The following is an 18,027-nucleotide window of genomic DNA, read 5'->3' as shown; positions in this document are numbered from 1 at the left end:
AAAATTCGACCCCGGATCAGGCGGGATCTCCAGTCGGGCCAGATCTGCGTCCCATGTGTCTATGGATCTGGGTTGAACGATGATTTTATCCGGGTTTTGTACCAGCCCAGCCTGAAAATATTGTACTCTCCTAAGATTTGTCAATCTTTAAGATTCTCCTGGGACCTGCATACTTACATGAAAAAAGAAGGTGCAGAGTTCATTGTCAAAATTTAGAGAGATGAAGTTAGCTCCACTGACAGGGGCAAAAGCGAAGGCCTCGACTCTGCATGCTTTTTATACATAGACAGAGAAGTACCCCTGCTTCCCCGAGCGTCTGTTCAGACCACCAACATATATCCTTACATGACCGGTCAAGTTGACAGCGGAAATGGAGGTGAATAAGTAATATAATATGACAGCCGAGACATGCAAGCGACCTATCTCGGCCATGGCACTTCGCAACATTAATTCGATAATTTCTCGGACACGGCTTCTCGATGACATGCAGATGATTGACGGGTGGGCGTTGCTTTTCTCTTCGCTACCGAGATAGCATTTGGACTCGCCTGGGCAGTCGTCCAATAGAGCAAGGGCGCTACCGGGCTTCGATCATATCCACCGCTAGAGACCCCCTGTTCAGCGCTCTCCATCCGCGACTAAGAGGAGTCGCTCATCAAATAGTGGCTTTTTTAGGCCAGATGTCTGGGCTGTTTGTGGTTAAACTTTCCTGACAAGTCGTTGTTGGCTTTGACTCGTTCGCCGAAATCCACAATCTGTCCCTTTTCCCAAACCTCGGCGGAGTCGAGGGGAGGTACTACTGTTGGTGTTCGTTCGGCTCGGTGGGTAAGGGGAGAGAAACGAAAAAAAAGGGGGGAGGAGGCCCATTGTTCGGGACGGTTTCTTGATGGCGAGAATGTATCACAACGACTTGTGTGGCCAGCACAAGAGGACATGGGGTCTTTGGAAGAGTGTACTTTTTTGGCCAGGGCCTGTAAGCAGCCATCAGGGCATGTTGGCAGGTAAACCAGCAGTTAGATCAGAGTGCGAAAGGACGGTGGCACGACCTGCTGTTCTCGTCGATACTTCCGGGATGCGAACACATGGCAACGCTAACAGTGTTTAGGTGTGCGCCTTCAACGGTCCCGCTCTGGGAGGGAAGAAAGATTATTTGCGAGCCCTTCGCATAAGTAGTTTTAGCTGTCTGGTACGCCACCCAGGGCGCTTCATGTGGATCCCTGTGAGGTTGTCTGGAGGCTATACATAGAGCTTGTACAGCCCGCTGTCAGTCAGCCTGAGCTGACGTTGAAGTAAATCCTCCGCTGAGCAAGACATGCAGAGCTGACACTCCTTCTCCTTCACTTCTGTATCTCCTCCTCACTCGTTATCCATCGTGTTCTCTTTTAATCTCTCTATCAGCAAAGGCGGGGCCTTCATGTCTTCCTCCAGATAACGATATGCAAATGTCACCACGGTTGATACTTTGTCTAGAGCATGGCCTTATTGTAGTCCAACCATAGGGACGTTGACATCTTCATCGCCGGGTTGAGTCCGGTTTGACATCGAGCAGGAGGGGTTGGCGCACAGGATGCACGTCGAAGGAGATCAGGATAACTCCATCCATCGCCCGACTGACCCAGATGGCCTGGTGTTGGAAGCTTGGGCGCAGGGCTTCATGGTTGGAGGTCTGCTGTTTATGATCGCAATCACCATTGCCAACATGAGACGAAAAGCGTTGCTTCACAAGCTCATTCTCCTAGAGGTAAGACCGCTTCCCCCCCTCTGCCTGCATCCTCTGGAACATGATATTGATGTGATGGATGCAGTTGATTCTCGGGATGGGCCATGGTACCTTTCTGTTTGCCCACGAGCCGGTCTATGGCTGGTACCTCTCAATCACGGCAGTCGGGCTGAACATGTCTTGGAGTCTGCATAATGTGATTGCTTGGATGAAGAATAAACCGTTTCTTACCTACCGGGTCTCGATGTTCTATATCGGCACTGTCATTCTGGCCCAGATCTATTGGGTCATCGAGATCTATGCAAACTTCGCTTTCTTCAACAATATTAACATGCTCTTCTTGAAGACACGGCCGTGGGAGCCTCTCTTCCGGTAAGATGGAGCTGGTAGATATACTCGCAGCAGAAAGGTTCGTGTATAGCTGACAAGGCAACGACAGTGACCCCTGGTGGATATACACGACCTGCAACATCTTCTGGGTAATCAAGTCCCAATACGACTTTAGCTTCGTCGAGCTCGTTCGTCATAGCCCTCGGTTCGGGGTCATGTTGGTATCGATGTGCATTTCTATCATCTTCATCGTCGTCGATGTACTGAGCGTTCTCGGTGTGTTTCGAGGCGCTCTGCCAACGGGTCTCAATCCATTCTGGAAGGTATGGTATATATCATATAGCTTCGAGGACTCTCGAAGGCAGACGGGCTAATCAGTCACCTGAATCAAATAGATATCCTTTGTCTGCAAATGTTTCTGTGATGCCGTTATTCTCGACGACTTCAAGACGGCCCTGGATAAACTGCGCGACTACTGGCTCTTGAAAAACGGCACAACAGAACCGATCAACAGCGAGCCTTCCAGCAGGCACAACGATACCCGACGACGCCGAAGCCACGGCACGATCCCCGCCTCCAACACGATGATAATAGTCGAGCCCGAGCCAGCGAAGAGTCGAAATGGAGAGGGCGCCAGTTGGAACTGCACTCCGCCTCTCCCGTCGAACTTCCCGAGTACGCGACGTAACTATCCACGGGGGTATTCGCACAGCGGCGATGGGATAGTTTGAAAAGTCTTCACCAGGCCTTTGTGAGAGGAGATGTATTTGAAGAGAGTCAACGCAGAGGGAATCATGTTGAAGTATTCGCTACTTCATCCCCCCTCTCGCTAGGCATGAACCGATCGCATCACGAGCCGCAGGAGCCCGCAGAGTCCGGTTTCCAGACGCAATACGAGTCGATGGTGGAGCAAGGAGGATTCCTCTACGAGAGTGGAAGCCATCTGCCATCTCGGGCGCTGGAATGAACGAAGACCAGCAGACAGATAGGAGTGTGAAGGCGAGGGGAAGAGATGCAGGTTGAAGATGAAGTTGTGGATGAGGTTGCATGAAGCCCACGAACGACGCCACAAATGCGAGTAACTAGTTAGTTATTCGACGGACGAAAGGAAGTCAAGACGAAGACGAGATAAAGATATCCTTAGCTAGCTGCCTAAGTTACGTTACTTGGGACTACGAATGATGAACATGCTGTATATAAATCAAGTCAGATCAAATTATCAACGACTATCAACGACCCATCAGTAAGTCACTTTTTTAAGACGTACGCAACTCCAAAACACCAGCTTGAAACAAGGCGATAAAGGATGCAGAAAGAAAGTATAGGACGGAAATATTGCAAATTTTGTTTCTCATGCAAGTAGAAAGCAGAGCTGGATTAACGCTGGATAAGTAGAAGGCCCGGAGAGTGTCCATTAAGGGGCGGATTCGGCAGCGGCAAAGGTAAGGTAAGTGATAGCTTGTATATACATCATTTCACGGGTCGTAGGCAGATTCGTCAGAGCTGATAAGGAGACAGGGAGAAGGGATATTAATAGCGAGGTTCTGGGGGGGTGCCGTCGTTCCAACGAGATGAAAGAGGAGAAAGGGATGTAAATGGGTAAAAGAGAGAAGTAGGAGGACGGTTGAGTAGGGGGGGTATTGGTAGGGTATGATATGATAACGAGGGGAATGCATGAGAATGATATGTATGTACGCCTGTCAGATAAAGATGCCTGGCAATGGAAGCAATGAAGATTACAATGCAATGGGGCTAAATATGCAACAGCTGAAAGAAAGAAGAGAAGCAGAAAAAAAAGGAGGTGAACGAGTAAAAAAGACAGCAGTGAAAGGGACAGAGCCAAAGACAAGAAAAGGTCTGATATCTCATTAGTGCCAAAAAAAAAAAAAAGCAAAAGGAATAACAGGTTAGAGATGATTAAAGCTGAGTGCGAAAACGTAAAGAATACTCCGTGTGTGTGCAGGTACTGCTGTGTCCGAATATTTAGCTGATCGAGCAGTGTTTGGCTGAATTAGCGGCCAGGAGTTCCCTCGAAAGTCCGTCGAGTGTTGAGTGTAATGGCAGGAGTCCGTCGAGTACCTAGGCTGTTTGTTCGAGGACGCTGAGAGAAATGTGAGATTGTCCTTGCCGTACTTCGGTGCTGGGGAGAGTCATCCTCAGCACCGCCGAAACTGGTCCGGGGACTAGAGTAGTCGTCAACAACAGCCCGGATGGTTGGTTGACCGCTTCCGTAGCAGCGGGAACCAGGCTGGATGGACACAGGCGAGGTTGTAGGGATATTGCTTGTTGTCGATAGGAATGTGCGACGGAGTGGGATTCCGGACTGAGGTGTTGAGGCTGATGGAGTAGTGGTGGTCGTAGTACGGAATGGAGGAGTATGATGGTGATGTTGGTTGCTTGGGGAGTTCTCCTGCTGGTTGTTGGCGTATTCGGGTGTACATTCGCGGGATGAGCGGTGGAAACGGTCTCTGCCCAAATGCATGTTGTCTGCCACGGTCATGGAGCGGGTGACGGGGCGCAGAGAGCTGTTTGTGGTAGGTTGCAGCTTGGTATCATACTCTTCTTGGTCCTGTCGTCTCGCACGTAGTAGAGAAGAGCGGCGGTTGGCTCGTGATTGTGAAGGGGTCGTTAGATGGGTCGTTGACTGGTCTGGTACCTCTTGGGGTGATGCTTTTAGGGTCGTCATGCTAGGGGAGAGATTGAGGGCGCTGGTTCGCCGGCTGTGAGAGTCGCGGTTAAGGGATGATTGAAGGCGGCTGAAGTTGAAGTCCTCGGGCTCATGGCTTACGCTTCGGCGGTATGGCGTCCCTGGCTCGCCTTCACCGGCGGAAAAGATCTTCACGGTGGTAGCATCTCGACTCCCTGGCCTTGATCGGGAGATGGTAACGGGCCGTAGCTTGTCTTCGGAGAGAGCAAGGCACAGCTCTGTAAGGCCCCTGCATACGCCATCAGCCTTTCGACGCAGGACGCGGTCCGGAGTGCTGGCAGAAGTAACGACAGACATGCTGCTGGTATGTGGCATGCTCGAAGTCAAGGCAGTAGAAAGGTTGATTGCATCCGTTGCCGTAGACTCGAGAGCTTGGTAGACCTCCTGGTTCAGAACCGGTTTTGCCTTGGCCAGGGCAGTGTGGAGGAGAGGATGAACCTGGCTAACCGTGAAGCTTGGATCGGTATCTACCGGTATCGGCGGAGCAACGGGGGGCGAGTTGGAGCTGGCCTTTTGTTTATGTTTTGGTGATGAGGATACCGTCGTTACCGTGGTGGTGGCCGTTCGGGGCCGTTCTCCCGCCATTGAAGACATGGCTGCGGCAGACGAAGAAGGGAGTTTTCCGGTCAATTCGAGCTTTCGAATCCGTGACTTTAGATCATCCAGTTCATCCCAGACGGTCGATGGAGCAGTGGTTGACATGGTGGACTCTGTTCCATCATTTTTGGACTTTGTAGTTGTATCTGTTCCTATGTTCCGATCCGTTCCCGCTTCGTAGCTTGTCATTGCGCGGGTCTTGCGAGAGCTAACGAGACTCGATTTGTATGGTTTTTTCTGCGCAAAGTCGGGAACTGAATCACGTCTCTCTGGCATGTAGCGCTGCGAGTGCTCAGGGGATAGTTCATCATTCAAGCGTGACGGTCTTGTGCGTCCAATGGTTGAGGCTGAACCTGAGCTGCTGAAGAACCGAGAACGACCAGCTTCGTCTAGTGGGTGAGCTGAAGCAGGGGCCCTGGAAGAAGGGAGTTCATAGTTACCCCTGGGTGAGGTTTCTTGAGAAAAGGAGGAATAGTGGCCTCTGTCTGGTGAAGGGGTATCTTCAGTTGTCTTTGCGCGGGAAGAGAGGCCAAACTTGGACTGTTGTACAATGTTAGTATCTTTGGCGCATGTCTTTTTGGTTCACAGAGAGCATTGATGTACATACCCTCCGCCTAGCCTTGGAATCAGAGCTGAGTCGACTAGAAGTCTGCGCTATATTCAAGAAGAGGTCTTCAGCCTTGGATCCCCGGGGAGACCCCTTACTGCTGCCGCCACCAACATGCGCATCTCTCTCCCTACTGTCCTCCATCGAGACTGACGAGCGCAGACTCCGGTCTCTACTCGTTGACATGTCCGTATTGTTTGTAATAGCCGTAGTAGTAGTAGTGGTAGTAGTAGTATTTTTGTTGTTGTTGTTGTTGTTGTTGTTGTTGTTATTGTTGTTGTTGGGGGAGTTATTGTTGGTGTGGTTGTTGTTACTGTTACAGTTACTGCTGGTATCTTCCTTGCGCGGAAGCGTGTCCAGACATGTACTGGTGCCGGCACTCGAGTAGTTGGACTTTGGATCTGAATCCAGGGAGGCCGAAGCAGATGCAGAAGTCGAGTCTGAGGTCGGCCTGCGCGTCAGTGGCGGATCAGCGGTCGAGACGAGTTGCCACTGTTGTTTATCCTGCGCAACGTTCCGCTGCTGGGTGCTCAGTGCCGGCGGTGGTCCCGAAGCGGTTTCTATGCCCAGACTGCTGCGGGAAGCTGGAGCACGCTTGTAGTGCGGTGACTTGGAGTCCTTTGCGGGCGTAAAATGGAAGCTATGGCTATGGCTATGGCTGTGGCTATGGCTGTGATGACTGAGACTGTTGGTATTGCTCTCGGGGGACACAGGACTGGTGAGACTGGTGTTTGTGTTGATGAAGGAGGTGGTGATATGGCGGATGTTTGGGCTGCTCGAGGGCGGCGGCGGTTCCTCAGCGAGCCGGGACGGGGTCTGCAGGTACTGGTACTGGTCCTGGTCGCCCTGCCGGAGCGGCGTGGGCGTGTAGAAGAGCTGGTGCGGGTGGTGCGAAGGGGTAGGCGAGTTGACGGTCGAGGAGCCGTTGCTGTTGTTGCTGCTGCTGTGGTGCAGCTGGTATTGATATTGATGCGAGGGCCGCGACGGGGTATGGATATTGGTCTTCCTGGGCGAGAAGGAGGCCAGCGCCGGGTTGGAGAAGCTCTCTGAGCTGAGCGGCGAGGAGCCAGGCTGCTGGCTGGACTGGCGGCCAGCGCTGGCGTTCGCATTTGCAGCGTCGATGGAGTGTCTGTTGGGTCGAGGCTGCGGCAGCTGGACGGGCTCCCTGATCAAGGGGTCAGTCTGCCGGCGGTTACGGAGCCAGCCCTTCTCCCTGGCGGACTTGGTGGGCGTGACGAGCGTGGTGATGGAGGCCGACGAGCTCTTTTCGAGCAGCATGGCGCTCTCTCCCTCCGTCGCGCGTCTGTCTGTCCGGTCTGCTGCTTTCTTCTGCTGCTGGTGCTGGTGCTGCTCGTCGTCTCGGGAGGCGCAGAGTTGGATCTCCAAGGTCAACAACGCAGGCGGCACACGAACACGGAGGCGGCAGCTTAGCTTCACACCATCGTTGAGGGAGCGTTTTTTTCCCCCTTGCCTTCTCACTCGAACGGGCGCGGTTTCAGGCCAGGAGGATCGCTGTGTGCAGAGAGCCAACGGCCGCGGTGGGTGGCTGGTCGATGGTGATTATGGATGAAGTCACAGTACAGAGTAGAGAGAGCGAGAGTGGAAGTGCGGAGAGACGGCCCTTTGGGCAACAAACAAGGAAAAAAAAAAAAAAAAAAAGGAACGAAGCAGAAGACGAGGAAGAAAAAGCAAGCAGCCAGGCGAGCGAGCGAGACGGCGATGATGATGATGATGATGATGATGGTGGTGGTGGAAGTGAAGTGAATGAAGAATCAACCAGGACGGGCTCCTCCAATAAAGACGGCTGGCCGGCGATGACTTACAGCCCTTCCCGCCTGCAGATAATCAAATCACAGCGCGCTACGTAGGAGCTAGCCTGGATCCCTTGTCTTTGAGTCCCTCTTCTTCTCGCGATATACAGACAGGACTGGAGGTTTACTAACTACTAGCTACAGGCAGAGAAGAGCGAAATCCGACCTGTCCAAGAGTCAAAGAGTTTGGGCTTTGATACAATTGACTTTTCACGGATCCACGGGAGAGGGAGCAGGAGAAAAGGACGAGGCCAGAGGCTGGGACGGGATCAGGGGCAAAGGCAGCGGCGGCCAGGGACAGGAACGGGACCTGAGACATGGAGACGAGGAGACGAGGAGACGCAGGAGACGCAGAAAGAGACGACGATGCTGGATGATGGAGGTCGTTGGAGATGCGTCTCCCGCGTACGACAGACTCTCCCCTCTCCGGCGTCATGCGTCTTACCCAGGCGACGTTGGACAGGTTTGCTGGGCCCCAGAATATCCCCGACGGCCGAGTAGGACGGAGGGAAGGGCTGTAGGACGAGGACAAGAGACAGAGACGGGACAGCAAGGAGGGAGACGGCGTGGTACGATGATGCAGAGAGTGCATCAAGAGCAGGGCAGAGAGATGTCACCAGCAGCAGCATCATTCATCAGCTTCTCCCACGAATCTGCCCACGAGTTATCCACGAGTAGGCCATGGGCAGCCAGAGACGAGACAAGCCTGAGGAACGAGCGAGTCGTCCTGCCTGTCGATCACATCCACACGCAACTCGCACCATCTGGCTCTGAAACACACATCAATGGGGAAGCGTTGGTGGCCTGCAGAAGCGCAACCAACAGCTCTTACAACCTAACATCGCATGCAGAGGGGGGGACCACTTCTTGGTGCATTTCACGCGATACGCAGGATACTTTTACCATCTTTAGGCGCGAGGGAACTGGTGGAAGAATATACTTAGGTATCGAGCAAAACCGCCCAAAGAGACGACAGGAAGACATCTCCACCAGGGGGTCCCGGCCTATCTTTCCGGACCGGAGAATTAGCTACAGACTTAGCCAGCAGGCCTAAACTAATTTGACTACTCCATACGCAGGAAGAAGGGAAGAAAGGGGAGAGTGCAGGACAAGACTCGATGAGACAAGACGAGACGGCTGGTAGTGTGTCGTGTGTCCGCTCTCTCCTATTCTCCTTTTTTTTTTTTTTTACTTTGCCTGCCTTGATGACGGATGACGATGCGGATGGATGCAGACGAACGGGATAATGGAGAGAAGCCATAAGAAGATTATGACGTCTCCTTCCCCTGGTCTGTGTTGGTGCTCGAGCAAGCCCAAGTGGCAAGCAAAGAGAAGGGAAGGCGTCAAGACCATACATATAACACATCGCCATGGAGATGAACACCGGCACGAACATATATATCTCCACGATGATGGTCATGCGAGTAATGGGCACGGGTGGAGGGACTCCAGCGTCCATCCGTATCGCTGTTTCACATCTTATTATTAGAGGGTCTTGCTCCTTGGCTCCGCGGTTTCACCTTTGTGAGAGGGGAGTGCCTGACAGCAGCTCGTCCGCAACAGCAGGAAAGAGACCATGGAGAGAAGCAGGAAGACGAAGTCGAAGAGAGAGAATCAAGACCAGGATCAGGAAATCAATCTCAAGATCAAGATCAAGATCAGGGCAAGGCAGAAGACTGCAAGGAGCACTCCGTGGTAAGTAAGATACACAAACCAGGAGAGCGAGAGAGCCGTCTTATTGATGGCCGATTCGAGTGAAACGACGTCTATCTATTTATATCCTCTTGGGACAAAAACTAGGCTGAACAGCGTATAACCAACCCTAGGGCCGTACCGTCACAGTCAGTACATGACTGTTACTATGTACATGGAGTACTTCTCGAGAGAAGAGAGACGAAGCAAGGACTTCCTTACCTCTGATGGCGCAAGCTGACCACGGCTGCGTCTTCCGGCCGGACACGAGGCAAGCACAGGGACGAGGGCGTCAAGGGCGTTCGGGTTCTCCATCCGTCTCGTACATACTCCCTTTTTTTGCTGCTCTGTGGCTGCTGCTGCCTCTGTCTTCTCACAGATTTTCCGACGCTGCGACATTTCGACCTGCCCGAGTTGTTCATATATTACGCAGTGCCAGGAGACGACGGTATATGTGCCCGCCTCTATGGCCCGGGTTCGTATGTAAGTAAGAGAAATGTCGTACATCTCCTGGCGATGGCGAGATACATAACACCCACCAGTGGAGTCGTTTCTTCCTTGACTTCGACTTCTTTTTCGCTGCCTATCCTGCCTGCCCTGCCTGCCCTCTTACTAACTGCCGACTCCTGCTCGTTAGCTGAAGGGGCCAAAGTGAGGCCCCGAGACGCCTGGTTGGCTGGTCCTTGCCGCTGCGGCAAGCATTGCTTTTTCCCACTCCTTCTCCTGTCTCTTCCACTTGCTTTTTTGCCTGTCCTGGCGTTACTTACGAGCAAAACCCATGTCTCCAGGAAAGCCAGTACTAGTTTATATATAGAGACAGACGGGCGGCGGAGAGATCCCCCCCCCATCCATCAACTCTGAGCTTGCTCTTCTGCTGGCCATGGTTGGCTGGGAGAAAGGAGGAGGCAGAGGAACTTGAGGGCCAACACTAGTCGACTTGAGCTAAAAGATGAAACAGGAACAGCAGAGAAGACGGAGAAGAAGAAGGAGAAGAAGGAGAAGAAGGAGAAGAAGCAGACGAGGAGGCCAACTCTGGCTGTTTGATGCTATATTTAGACGGCCAAGCCAGCCTCCAATAAGAAGCAAAGAAGAATGACATGCGAGTAAGTAGAAGAAGAAGAGGAAGAGATGAAGCAGAAATAATAATAATAATAAGAAGAAGAAGAAGAAGAAGAAGATGTATTAGTAGTTAAGAGTAGAGAATAGTGAAGAGGAGGAAGAAGAAGATATAGAAGAGAAAGAGACGTTGACAGCGAAGTAGAAGCACTGTAAGGAGCGGTAACTTACCGTCTTGTACCGTACCTGACCATACCAAGTCACGGGCCTCCCCTAGCGCCCCCCCCTGCCCCCACCCGCCCCAAACCCACGCAGAAACCACCAACAGAAGAGCGTCAAGAGTTGGTATCGATGGTATCTCTCGTATCGTGTATTACCAACCTTACCCAAAACCTCCTTCGCTCCCGCTTCGTCTCTTACTTCGACTCCAAACTTCGACTTCGACTTCGACTTCTTCTTCTTCTCTTCTTCTTCTTCATCTTCATCTCTTCATCGCCGTCGCTTCGTCTTCTTCTTCTTCTTCTTCTCCCTCCTCCTCCTCGTCCTCCTTCTTCCTCTCGCCGGCCTCGTCCTCCCTCCACCGACAGACAGCCTGACGAGGGCTGCTCCCGTCTCGACTCCACGCTCTTTTTTTTTAGCCGCCGTCTTTCCTTTACTACATCGCCTGCTCTCTCCCCGTCTCTTCCCAGGTGGAAAGACGCCCCTCGTTCGACATTCCCATATTCCCAATACATTACCATCGTCTCCAGCTCTGTCCTCGCCAGCTGCTTCTCCTGGTGGTAGCTCCGGCCGGTGGTGAAACAGACAGTTCGACCAAGGTGGACAGCGGAGGACACACGCACCAAAAGGCGAAACAAACAGCCATCACCCATGATCCCTTCGACCCGCCGTCACCACTGGCAATAACCGGACCTTTCTCTCTTGCTGGACATTCCTCCTGTTCCTCCTCCCGATCGTCGGCGGCTTCCCATGCGATTAGTGGTGGAAAAGTAGTTCGAAGCTGGGGGATAAGCCAGAGGGAAGGCTGTGTGTACGGAGAAAGGTGGGTTCTTTTGCTTCTTCCTCCTCACTACTACATCATCCTCAACGCCAGCTAAGCGCTGCTGGATGGCTTTGCCGCGCCCTGCCTGGCTGCGTGCTGTTTCAGCGTGTTTTTCTTCTTCTGGTTCCTTCGTTTTCTTCCTGAAGCAGTTCATGACCATGACCTTCTCATGGGAACTGTCTGTCTGGTCATGCTAACCTGATAAACCACAGACATTCGCCATCACCATCACAACCACTCCTGCTCCTACTGCCTCTCTGTCTATATATATATATATATACATATATATAAACTATACTTATATACAGATAATACTTGAAGAGAGGTCTGATGCTTGCGCAACCGCCGATAATGCCTCACCCGACCTCATCGTCCCTGCCAACGACAGCTTCAGAGGCGAAACGCAGGTCTCGCTCGCTCTCTCGATCAAGGCTCAGCTGGTCGACTCGTCACTCCTCACTGAATCCGCCGCCCCCTTCGTCTTCGGCGCCTTTCTTGATACCTGAGACCGTTCACTCGAACCTGCAGGATGCGTACAGCAAGTCTGGCCTAGACTCGACAGCAGAACACGACAGGAAACCCAGGTTGATCTCTACCAGGGCTGCTGCTCCTAGCACTGGTACTTCTTCCTCGACATCGACATCGTCAACAACGACGTCGACGACGACAACAACAACGACCACAACAACAGCGCGATACCCTTCACTTGCATCTCCGCTGCCACTCTCCTACTTACCGCGTGAGAGCATCTCAGCAACCTCAGAGTCAACCGATTCGTCTCCTACCACCAGCAGCTCGACCTTCGACTCACCAATCATCATGGAGACGTCTCCGAGCTCGTCTCCGGAGTCGCCAACCTCAATCACCCCGCTGGGTCCACTGCGCAAACCAGAGGGACGAGTAGTCAATTCTCCAGTCCCGGAACCACTTCTAAAACCGCCACAACACCAACACCAACAACAAAACAGCTCTACAGTCGGGGAAAAGGAGTCCTGCAACCTACCAGAGTCCTCCCCTTCGCGGAAGGCAAGAAACCTGAAAAACTTATCCCTCAGACTGCCACAGCCGGGCTCCTGTCGACAGCCTCCCCTCAGCACCGCGCCCATCACTGAAAGTAGCGCCAGGAACCTCTCCGCGCCGCCCTCGCCAATGCACCATCACACTACCACCACTAATGCCAGCAAGAGGAAACCGCCGAACCTTACCATCCAGACACCAGGCTTCAACCGATGCTCCTTTGGCTCAAATGCGGTGCCCCCAACCCCCACGTTAAAGCCACTCCTTCGTCACGCTGAATCCTCCCCGTCTCTTAACTCAATTCTTTCCCCGACTTTCCCGGACAGCACCAGCACCACCAACAGACGACCGTCCATGTCATCACAGCAACGCACCACCAACCCAGGCAAACGGCCCCTCTCCGGCTCCCGAGATGAATCCAACAGCCAGTCAACCCACCAACAGCACCTCTTCACACAACACGAATTACTCGAGAGGTTAAACGAAGAAGATGATAACCCAATCTCTCGCGAGTCTCGCAAGGGTTCCGAACGCGGGTACCCCCACGGTCCGGTCCTCATCTACGACTCCGGCCTGTATCTCTACCTCGAACCTAGCCATGAAGAGGCCTCTCGCTTCGATGTCGTCTTCAACGTAGCCAAGGAGGTCCGCAACCCATTCAAAGTCGCTGCCAGAGAGAGACAGGATACTGTCATGTCCGTCTGGAAAGCCAATGTCGGCAGGCACAACTCGGAGCCTTCCACCGCCACCTCAGATGCCACCTTCATGTCCGCATTCGAGTACCCGCCATCTGCCACCACCGAGGAGGGCGAGTCAGAGTCCCCATCCACACCCAAGGCAGAAGATACCCCCTGCCAACGTCCAGAGTACATACACGTTCCCTGGGACCACAACTCCGAAATCCTAGATGACCTCTACACCCTCTGCGAAATGATCGACGAGCGTCTCTCTCAGGGCAAATCAGTCCTCATCCACTGCCAGCTCGGTGTCAGCCGTTCTGCCTCACTCGTCATCGCCTATGGACTCTACAAAAATCGACATCTCGATTTCAACTCCGTCTACAGCATGGTCAAAGCCCGTAGTCGCTGGGTAGGGCCGAACATGAGCCTCATCTATCAATTGACAGACTTCCGAAGCAAGCTGCAGGACAAGAGCAATACCAGCAAGCAGCCTGCTCCGGAATGGCTCGACAGTCCAGCTGTCCAGGAGAAGGCACCGCAACTGCCACTTCCATCGTCCTCTCCGGCGTTCAAGAAACCCTCCCTGGAGAGCCAGTCAAGTTCGAACACAGGATTCAGTTTCTTCTCGCACAACCCGTTCAGCCTTTCTCGGCTTACCAGCAGCAGCAGCAAGAGCAGCAACACCAGCAACAGCAACAGCAATAGCAACGGCTCCTCATCCAAACGCTCCAGTGTACTGCCCCGTCCGTTACCCTTACGCGAAAAATATCAGACGTTCCATTCGTATCGTCGCTCCAACTCCACCTCTCGTCCAGAAACCCTCTTCCCAAACCGCTCGTTCTTCCAGCCTCCTAACAAATCACACGGCGAGACAGACGTACATATGGCCGATTGCCCTGCGCCTACAACCACGCTTCCAGATGAATCAACCATCTTTTCCCCAAAAACCACAGATCAGTTCGTCATCGCATCTCCTTTCTCGCCGGGTATTTTCTCCCCTGGCGCTCCCGCTCTGCCTCCCGTCGCCAGCGGTCTGGGTCTGGCAGGTGTGGATTCGGTTCGCAAATCTCTCGAGGTCAACCAACCAACGTCTCCAATCAACAGACCAACAGTGATGTATGATCCACGATCGCCGCAGCAGTCTACAGAGCCTATAATAATGCGGAACATTGACGAGTTTCTCTAACTTGCTAAGGGCATGGTGTTGTTTTCTTTTCACTTTTTAACGAGGCGGTTCTACTTACTGGTGGTTCCAATGACTTGGTTTCGGTTCGGCTCTGGACTCGGTTTTGGGGCAAATATTTTTCTTTTTTGGGGGGAATATCCGGCTGTCTCTTGCCTTGGTTCTTTTGTGTTGTTTCTCTTTCCATATTTCTTACATCTATCTCGATTATTATACCCCAGCGAAGCGACGCACGGCGATGAAGTATTTTCCTTGCATCAGATCAACCTGGCCACCAGCAACAACACTCACTCACTCACTCTCATTAAACCTGCCTTCTTTTCTCCTTATCTTCGCTTACAAAAAAAAACAAAGCTGGCTTTGAATCCCGTTCGATTTCACCAAAATTCAACCAAAATCAACCCCATGCAAACTACTCGGCACATTCGCTTCGATACGTCTAGGTTCACTTAATTCCTATCCGTCCGTCCTGTCCCCTTTGTCTCCTTTTCTTTCTCCTTTATATCTATCTTCTTTTACGTATTTTTATTTCCCCCCTGGCGCACACTCAGCGTACATAGCATCTCATCGCTAGGCTGGCAGGTTGGCAGGAATAGCAATCTAGCTGTCCCTCCCCTTTTACGCCCCTAGCCTCAGCGCCCTTTTTTTCATTTATCTACTCTTTTTCGAGACTCCTCTGCACGATCCCAAGACTTATGCCAATACTGTTTTCTGACCCTATTTGAATTCTATTAATTCTACGGCGTTGTTTTTTTTCTTGCAAATGGTTAAGATACTAAGAGTAGTGCATAATATCAAAGTCAATTCCCCCTTTTCTAATTCCTTTCCATTCTCCGTCTATACATCCGCCACATCCACCCTCTTGAACCAGATATACCCATCCCATGCATCCTCCAGCGTCAGACCAAGCTGCACCGCCTTCTCGCCCTCGAGCACAAACTCAGCTTTCAAAGGATCCCGGACATCCTGCCCACTCATCTCGACCATGTAAGCGATATACTTCCTCTGATCACAGATATGCATGAACTCCAGAGTGAATCTCACAGATCGATCTCTCGCATCAACGAACAACCGGCCCTGTTTCTGCGTGACTTTGATTCCCTTGTACCCGTCATGCCAGTACTCGCCTGTATAAGCTGACAGGGCCAGTGTCTGATCACTCCTCACGCCTCCATCAGCACATAACTCATCAATCATCTCATTTTCGATATCAGTGAAGTCATCTTCATCTTCCTCCTCTTCCTCATCTTCGTCACTCTCGCTCGAAGACACTCCATCAAGCAAGCTTGAGTACAGCTTCTCGCTCCCAGCCGTCACCCAATCTGCAAGCTTATACTTGATCAACCTCGCAACATTAGACGCATTATTTGAATTCCCAAATATCACTGCCCCGAACTTCTGTTCAGGCAGGAAAAAATGCGTTGCACCAAACCCGAGATCGAGCCCGTCGTGGGTCACCATGACATGTCCATTGTACTCAAGTATTTCGACTCCAGCACCAGCGAAGACCTGCGAAGGCCTGTTGTGGTCATGCTCGTTTTCGTTTTCGTCATCTCCGCTCTCGCCAGGCGGCGATTGCGAGATACGTTTCTTGATCATCCCTTCATACATGCTCTTCGTAACGGGGTCATTGCAGTTCATCAACGCCCGAACCCAGCGAATGTAATCGTTTGCGCTGGAAATAATCCTTCCCGCCCCTTGTGACTCGGGGGAATCATGGCATGGCATAGGCGTGTATTTGTTTGCTTTCTTGTTCCACAAGTAGCCTGTCGCCAGGAGGTGAGAGAGTCCGTTCGACCTGGCTGCGGAAGGCTGGAGATAGGTAGATTGCATACGTAGTGGCTGGAAGAAGTTTGCATGCAGGAAATCAGCGAAGCTGAGCCCACTTTTCTGCTCGACCAGGTACGAGGCGGCGGTATACATGAGATTGCAGTAGAGATACTCCGATTTATTGGGGGCTATGGTCACCAGGTGCCGGAGGCTCCTAGTCACGGACTGTGCATCGTCGGGCTGAGCTGCGTGTGGTCCCATAAGCGAATACTCATTTCTGTTCGAGACGTTAGAGCCTGTCGGTCAAGAACTAGGTGCAGGAGAGACAATATGTATCTTACGGTGCCATCCCAGTTCGATGCGAGAGGATATCCTCCAGAGTGACATCCCCATGTCCGTCTCCCGGCATCACGAAGTCGCCTGGTAGGAGATCAGCCATAAGAGCATCGTATTGAACCTGCGGGTGTTTCTCATTATCGTCGACAAGCAGTGCAACCGACGCTGCAGTCAGCGACTTGGAGGTCGAGGCAATGTCGAAGAGGGTATCAGGCGTGCAGTCTTCAGGCGGATCCAGGGATGCTTTTCCAAAGCCTGCGGACTCGATGTGCTCGCCCTGTACGACGGCGATGGCCACGCCTGGTACATGGTACCGGTCTATGGTATTTTTCACAAACTCCGCGAACTCGGGGCTCTTAAGCACATCCATCGTTCCGTTCTAGCTGAGCTGATGGCTGTCGATATGGCTTGATGGTGGTAGAGAATAATCAGGGCTTAGATGCAAAGTGTGTCTCCCAGGGAGAGAATCTCAAGCTGAGGAGGCATCCCGCCTGGTATTTATTAAGAGCCCCCTAGCTATAGTTAGCAGCTATCCAAGGGCCCCGGGGCCGTTCCGGCAGTAGACTTCATACCTTTATTCACAGACAAGCATCGAGTTTTCTCGCTAGTCAACAGGAAGGGCAGAGACTTGGGATATCCGAAACCTTGGTCTGGAGGGCTAACGCCAGCGTACGTCACGATCATGACGTCCCCTTTGCTAGCAAGAAAACAAGCAAAACTACTTACTCCTAATTCTTCCCCTAGCTCGAATCTTATGAGGCGTTATGGCCAGTAAAATATGGCTATAGACGGCTGTGCATGTTGCAAAGTGTCTAGGTCTTGCAGCTTGCAGCTTGCAGCTTAGTTACTCCCAGGGAAAAAAGGGGGGTTAGCAAGCTGCCCGGATGCTAGGGACGGCGTCTCGACTTCCGGTCTCATTGCCCGGCGAGGGGCTTGCGTACTGCTTAGTTTTCTTGAAAGCAGGCTGCATCCTTGCATCGACGGCTGGTATGACGGGGAGGAATGTCGGTTTGTTGTCTCTGGTCCGGCGTTGCATCTCCCTTGCCAATAGTAGGAAGCCTGGGGTTACGGTGACTCCTTACAGACCTACGCCTCCCCGTTCTGTGATACCGCAGACAGCTTTCTCCCCTCTCCTTTTGGTCGGCTGGTCTGTCAACCTGTCGATCATCTAGACTGCTTTCGTTAGACCTGGTCGAGGTGACAGAGGAGGAGGGGCGGGGGGAACAGTGTCACGGCAGGTTTGCTGGTCAAGTCTATAACACTGAGTTATACACCATGCGTTTCGACGTTATACCGCAGATCTCAAAGCGGAGAATGGTGTATTGGAGATGAAGTCTACAATTGCACAACAGCGATGCTTGTATGACCAGAACCTGCCCTGGTTTCCAAGAGTCTACGAGCTTACATGGCAGCAGATGCAACTCATACTGAGAAAACATGGTTGGATTATCTGCTTCTTGTGTATTTGTTTACCGTTAT

At 52.2% G+C, this 18,027-nt stretch overlaps 8 protein-coding genes across 8 annotated transcripts; 5 read left to right on the top strand and 3 right to left on the bottom strand.

Annotated features, from left to right (window-relative positions):
- Positions 1–1,567: 1,567 nt before the first annotated feature.
- Positions 1,568–3,017, top strand: ARB_05588 (uncharacterized protein; the record flags this gene model as incomplete). The annotated part of the gene is made up of 5 exons (XM_003016145.1): positions 1,568–1,741; positions 1,806–2,092; positions 2,160–2,373; positions 2,565–2,725; positions 2,777–3,017. The coding sequence occupies 5 exons, from the start codon at positions 1,568–1,570 to the stop codon at positions 3,015–3,017; spliced, it is 1,077 nt and encodes a 358-aa protein (XP_003016191.1).
- Positions 3,018–4,061: 1,044 nt separating this feature from the next.
- ARB_05587 (LPXTG-motif cell wall anchor domain protein, putative) lies at positions 4,062–7,239 on the bottom strand (the record flags this gene model as incomplete). The annotated part of the gene is made up of 2 exons (XM_003016144.1): positions 4,062–5,894; positions 5,962–7,239. 2 exons carry the CDS (start codon positions 7,237–7,239, stop codon positions 4,062–4,064), a joined length of 3,111 nt encoding a protein of 1,036 aa, XP_003016190.1.
- A 275-nt stretch (positions 7,240–7,514) lies between these two features.
- ARB_05586 (uncharacterized protein) lies at positions 7,515–8,826 on the top strand (the record flags this gene model as incomplete). Its single annotated transcript, XM_003016143.1, has 2 exons — positions 7,515–7,825; positions 7,917–8,826. The coding sequence occupies 2 exons, from the start codon at positions 7,515–7,517 to the stop codon at positions 8,824–8,826; spliced, it is 1,221 nt and encodes a 406-aa protein (XP_003016189.1).
- A 192-nt stretch (positions 8,827–9,018) lies between these two features.
- On the top strand, positions 9,019–9,530 carry ARB_05585 (uncharacterized protein; the record flags this gene model as incomplete). The annotated part of the gene is made up of 2 exons (XM_003016142.1): positions 9,019–9,196; positions 9,262–9,530. 2 exons carry the CDS (start codon positions 9,019–9,021, stop codon positions 9,528–9,530), a joined length of 447 nt encoding a protein of 148 aa, XP_003016188.1.
- Positions 9,531–9,980: 450 nt separating this feature from the next.
- Positions 9,981–11,319, top strand: ARB_05584 (uncharacterized protein; the record flags this gene model as incomplete). Its single annotated transcript, XM_003016141.1, has 6 exons — positions 9,981–10,115; positions 10,279–10,347; positions 10,374–10,502; positions 10,621–10,643; positions 10,671–10,721; positions 10,836–11,319. The coding sequence occupies 6 exons, from the start codon at positions 9,981–9,983 to the stop codon at positions 11,317–11,319; spliced, it is 891 nt and encodes a 296-aa protein (XP_003016187.1).
- A 91-nt stretch (positions 11,320–11,410) lies between these two features.
- ARB_05583 (uncharacterized protein) lies at positions 11,411–11,722 on the bottom strand (the record flags this gene model as incomplete). Its single annotated transcript, XM_003016140.1, has 1 exon — positions 11,411–11,722. The coding sequence occupies one exon, from the start codon at positions 11,720–11,722 to the stop codon at positions 11,411–11,413; it is 312 nt and encodes a 103-aa protein (XP_003016186.1).
- A 191-nt stretch (positions 11,723–11,913) lies between these two features.
- On the top strand, positions 11,914–14,445 carry ARB_05582 (protein-tyrosine phosphatase, putative; the record flags this gene model as incomplete). Its single annotated transcript, XM_003016139.1, has 1 exon — positions 11,914–14,445. The coding sequence occupies one exon, from the start codon at positions 11,914–11,916 to the stop codon at positions 14,443–14,445; it is 2,532 nt and encodes an 843-aa protein (XP_003016185.1).
- An 834-nt stretch (positions 14,446–15,279) lies between these two features.
- Positions 15,280–16,918, bottom strand: ARB_05581 (uncharacterized protein; the record flags this gene model as incomplete). Its single annotated transcript, XM_003016138.1, has 2 exons — positions 15,280–16,489; positions 16,554–16,918. The coding sequence occupies 2 exons, from the start codon at positions 16,916–16,918 to the stop codon at positions 15,280–15,282; spliced, it is 1,575 nt and encodes a 524-aa protein (XP_003016184.1).
- Positions 16,919–18,027: the final 1,109 nt, after the last annotated feature.

Source organism: Trichophyton benhamiae, assembly GCF_000151125.1.
Source record: "Trichophyton benhamiae CBS 112371 chromosome Unknown contig01145.0, whole genome shotgun sequence".
Classification (NCBI taxonomy): Eukaryota; Fungi; Ascomycota; class Eurotiomycetes; order Onygenales; family Arthrodermataceae; genus Trichophyton; species Trichophyton benhamiae.
The sequence above is the reverse complement of the archived record's forward strand: the minus strand, read 5'-3'. Positions and strand labels throughout refer to the sequence as shown.